The 3,376-nt window shown below is 40.3% G+C and overlaps 1 protein-coding gene across 1 annotated transcript in view; it reads left to right on the top strand.

Moving 5' to 3' along the window:
• The window catches only part of LOC101846683 (inositol transporter 1), a gene marked incomplete in the record, with an annotated part of 30,801 nt that overhangs the window by 24,151 nt on the left and 3,274 nt on the right, over window positions 1–3,376 (top strand). The window contains 2 exon segments of the mRNA XM_035971858.1: window positions 1,640–1,733; window positions 3,020–3,170. Of these exon segments, the coding sequence (XP_035827751.1) occupies window positions 1,640–1,733; window positions 3,020–3,170 (245 nt within the window).

Raw genomic sequence — 3,376 nt, 5'->3', positions numbered from 1 at the left:
TCTATCTATCTATCTATCGATCTATCTATCTATCTATCTATCGATCGATCGATCGATCCTATCTATCTATCTATCTATCTATCTATCTATCTATCTATCTATCTATCTATCTGTCTGTCTATCTATTATGTTTTATGTATACACATGTCCATTAACTTCTACAATGGGATATCTTTATGAATGTAATGTACACTGAATATTTTTTAGAAAATGGAAAAGCGCAGCATCAATGTTATTTATTATTATGATTACCCAAGCAGATCTTATGCCATTCTGAAGCAATCTCAACTTCCCGAGAAGCATACAGTGCAAGCTGTTATTTTTTAATAGACGTTAAAATTCTAGCATACTGAAAGGATCTTTCGTTTTCCGTGGCCAGGTACCTTTTCTCACCAGGGTGAAATGAGGAAAATTCGTGTGGAGTGCCTTTTCCCAGTAATACAACGTCGGGCCCGAGGCTCGAACTCCCGAACCCGCAACCTCACGACTACAAATGCAGTAGCCCAACCACTAGACTGCCAATGGCACCTACTTATCCACCTCTACCTTACCTTCCACCCAGCTACCTACCTATCCCGCTATCTGTATTATTATCCATCATTTTGCTGACCCATCCACCAACCTATTTTACTTTTCATCTACCTACTTATCTACCTGCTTATTACAGTGTCCATCCAACTACTTACCTGTCCACCTACCTATGTACTAACCTACTAACACACTTCGTACCAACCAACCTACCTGCCTACCTACCTACCTACCAACATACCCCCTCCCTCTCTCCGTACCTACCTACCCCCTCCCTCCGTACCTACCTACCTACCTACCTATCTACCCACCCACCTATTATACTCTTCCGTCTGTTTATCTATCCCCAAGTCTACCTACTACCTATGAACAAAACTCTTGTCTGCTGGGACATTTCAGTAATCCACTTTCTGCACTTTTCAAGGACTTTCAAGTGACTGTTGAGTTTCTGCGTGCTGTCGGCATCACTGATCGTTTATGACGCCACAGCACGGGGAGAGAGAGAGAGAAAGGGAGAGAGAGAGAGAGAGAGAGAGAGAGAGAGAGAGAGAGAGAGAGAGAGAGAGACGATATGTACAAAACCATACTAGCTCTTACTGGCCACCTTACTACCTATGTGCCTACATGATACGGTCAGCCAGCAGGTCAGATGTACTGAACGCCACATTCAGACAACATTTTTCTTATTACAATTTCGTAATCTGTGGTATTGGTTACATGTGCAGGAGAAATACTTTTATTTTAGTAAGAGCTTTACGGCACTTGCAAAACAATAAGGTCATATATATAAGTGCCAAAGACTAGATGTGTTACAAGAGAATAACATACACAAAAAAGGAAGAAGGAGAGATAAGGACGATAGTGTTTGATAGGAAAGAAGGAGCAAACCACACGACAACACAGAAATACGTAAAGAGCTTGCTGTCGAGAAGGGATATGCGCTATACAAATGTTATTATTGTAATTATTGTAATTATTATTATTGTTATTATTTTTGTTATTATTATTATCATCATCATCATCCTTATTATTATTCTTATCCTTATTATCCTTACAAGGTTATTTTTGTAGTTTTTTCTTTCCCAGCCACCAAATTCTCTTCGTATTACAGGACCTGTTACAATTGCGTGCGGGATATATCGTGTGGATTTTGCTCCATCAATGTTGACGGTGAAGCCGTAGAAGGCAGCTGTGTACCAGCCGAGGTAAGGGTATGGCCGTAAGAAAATGAAAGACGATTGTCAAAGATAAAGGTGGGGGTGGGGGGGTTGTGTTCAGAGGTAAAGGTTATGATCAAAGATACAGCGATGTGGTTATAGATGAGGGGGCGTAGTCAAAGACAAAAGAGGGTGTCCAAAAGAAAAATGTGCGTTAAAAAATGAGAGGGTGTGGTCAGAAGTAAAGACTGCGGTTAAAAAAGGGTATGGGCAAAGATAGGTGTGTAGGATCAAAGGCAAAGAGTTTGGTGACAGGTAAGGGGTGTGGCAACAGGCAAGGGAATTTGTCAAATTAATGACATGTACTCAAAGGTAAGGGGGTGAGGTCAAAAGTAAAAGGTTGCTATCAAGAAATTCAAAGAATTGCGTTAAAGAAAATGCTTAACGTTATTGAAACTCAAAACTTATTTTAAAATTTCAAATTTCTCAAAAAACTAGGTACTGAACTGATAGAACTTTGTAATTCTAAGGTCGTGATTTGTTTATTGAACTTAACTTCAGGTACAGAAGGCAGAGTGCAGTCGACTCCCTGCTTGTCTGCCCCAAGCCACATCCCCGATAATATCTGTGAGGCTTCGTGGTGAAATCAGGCGCTCGTTAAAATAGTGAAATTCTGGCAATTTTACCGATGTTTTAGGTTTGGCTCAATACCCTTTATGTCCATTTATAAACACATTTCTGTGTAGAATTTACAGAATATCTTTGATTACAGGTAAAAAAAAGGTGTAAATTTTCCCTTTCCAATGTCTTTCAAGCCATGGAAATCATCAAACTTTGGTGGTCATTTTCTCGCTACATTTACCCATGAAACGAGGTGACCCCCACCTCCTTCAATGGCAAATATATCGACTTCACCGAAACCAAGACAAATGAACAAGATTTATGTTGATACCTATACCTTTATATTATGCCTCAAAACTGACGAGCACCTGATTCCACCGTGTGGTGACACATTTTGTACTCCCGGTCAGTTGGCCTTATAGTAAATGTACCTAGAACAGAAGTGCAACGTCTATCATCAGAAACTACGCCCACCACTTTTTATGGAGAACTCCTCTCAGAAATAATTAATAAATTCAAGTACCTTTGCAGCATTATATCCAAAACTGCAGACTGCCTTGACAACGTCCACCAAAGACTTAAAAATAAAAGTAAGTCAGTAAGTCAGTCCGTCAGTCAGTTGATCTACCTCTTCTTCTGTTTCCATTTTCGTCACCTACATTTATTTATAATTTATTATCTTTCTTTCATTATCTTCCTTTAATCACGAGCAGAGCAAAGACTTCGCCAGCGTGGGTCGCTGCATGGACAACAGTACATTCAAGTCGAAGTATGAGATTATTTTCAAATTCTCCCTCTGCCCTTCACAGTACTCCATACTCTCTGTGATGGCCATCTTTGTTTTTCTTCTGGCTTATGGTCCTGGTTAGTATAAAGCGGTTGCTATTGTGTGTGTGCGCGCGCGCGCGCTTGTGTGTGTGTGTGTGTGTGTGTGTGTGTGTGCGCATGTGTGTTGTGTTGTGTATGTATGTGTCTTTGTGTGTGTATGTGTTTGTGTGTGTGTTTGTTTGTGTGTCTATGTGTTGTGTACATGTGTGTGAGTTTGTGTGTTTGTGGTGTGTGTGTGTGTG

The sequence above is a fragment of the Aplysia californica genome, unplaced genomic scaffold (genome assembly GCF_000002075.1).
Source record: "Aplysia californica isolate F4 #8 unplaced genomic scaffold, AplCal3.0 scaffold00522, whole genome shotgun sequence".
NCBI classification, from domain to species: Eukaryota; Metazoa; Mollusca; class Gastropoda; order Aplysiida; family Aplysiidae; genus Aplysia; species Aplysia californica.
The sequence above is the reverse complement of the archived record's forward strand: the minus strand, read 5'-3'. Positions and strand labels throughout refer to the sequence as shown.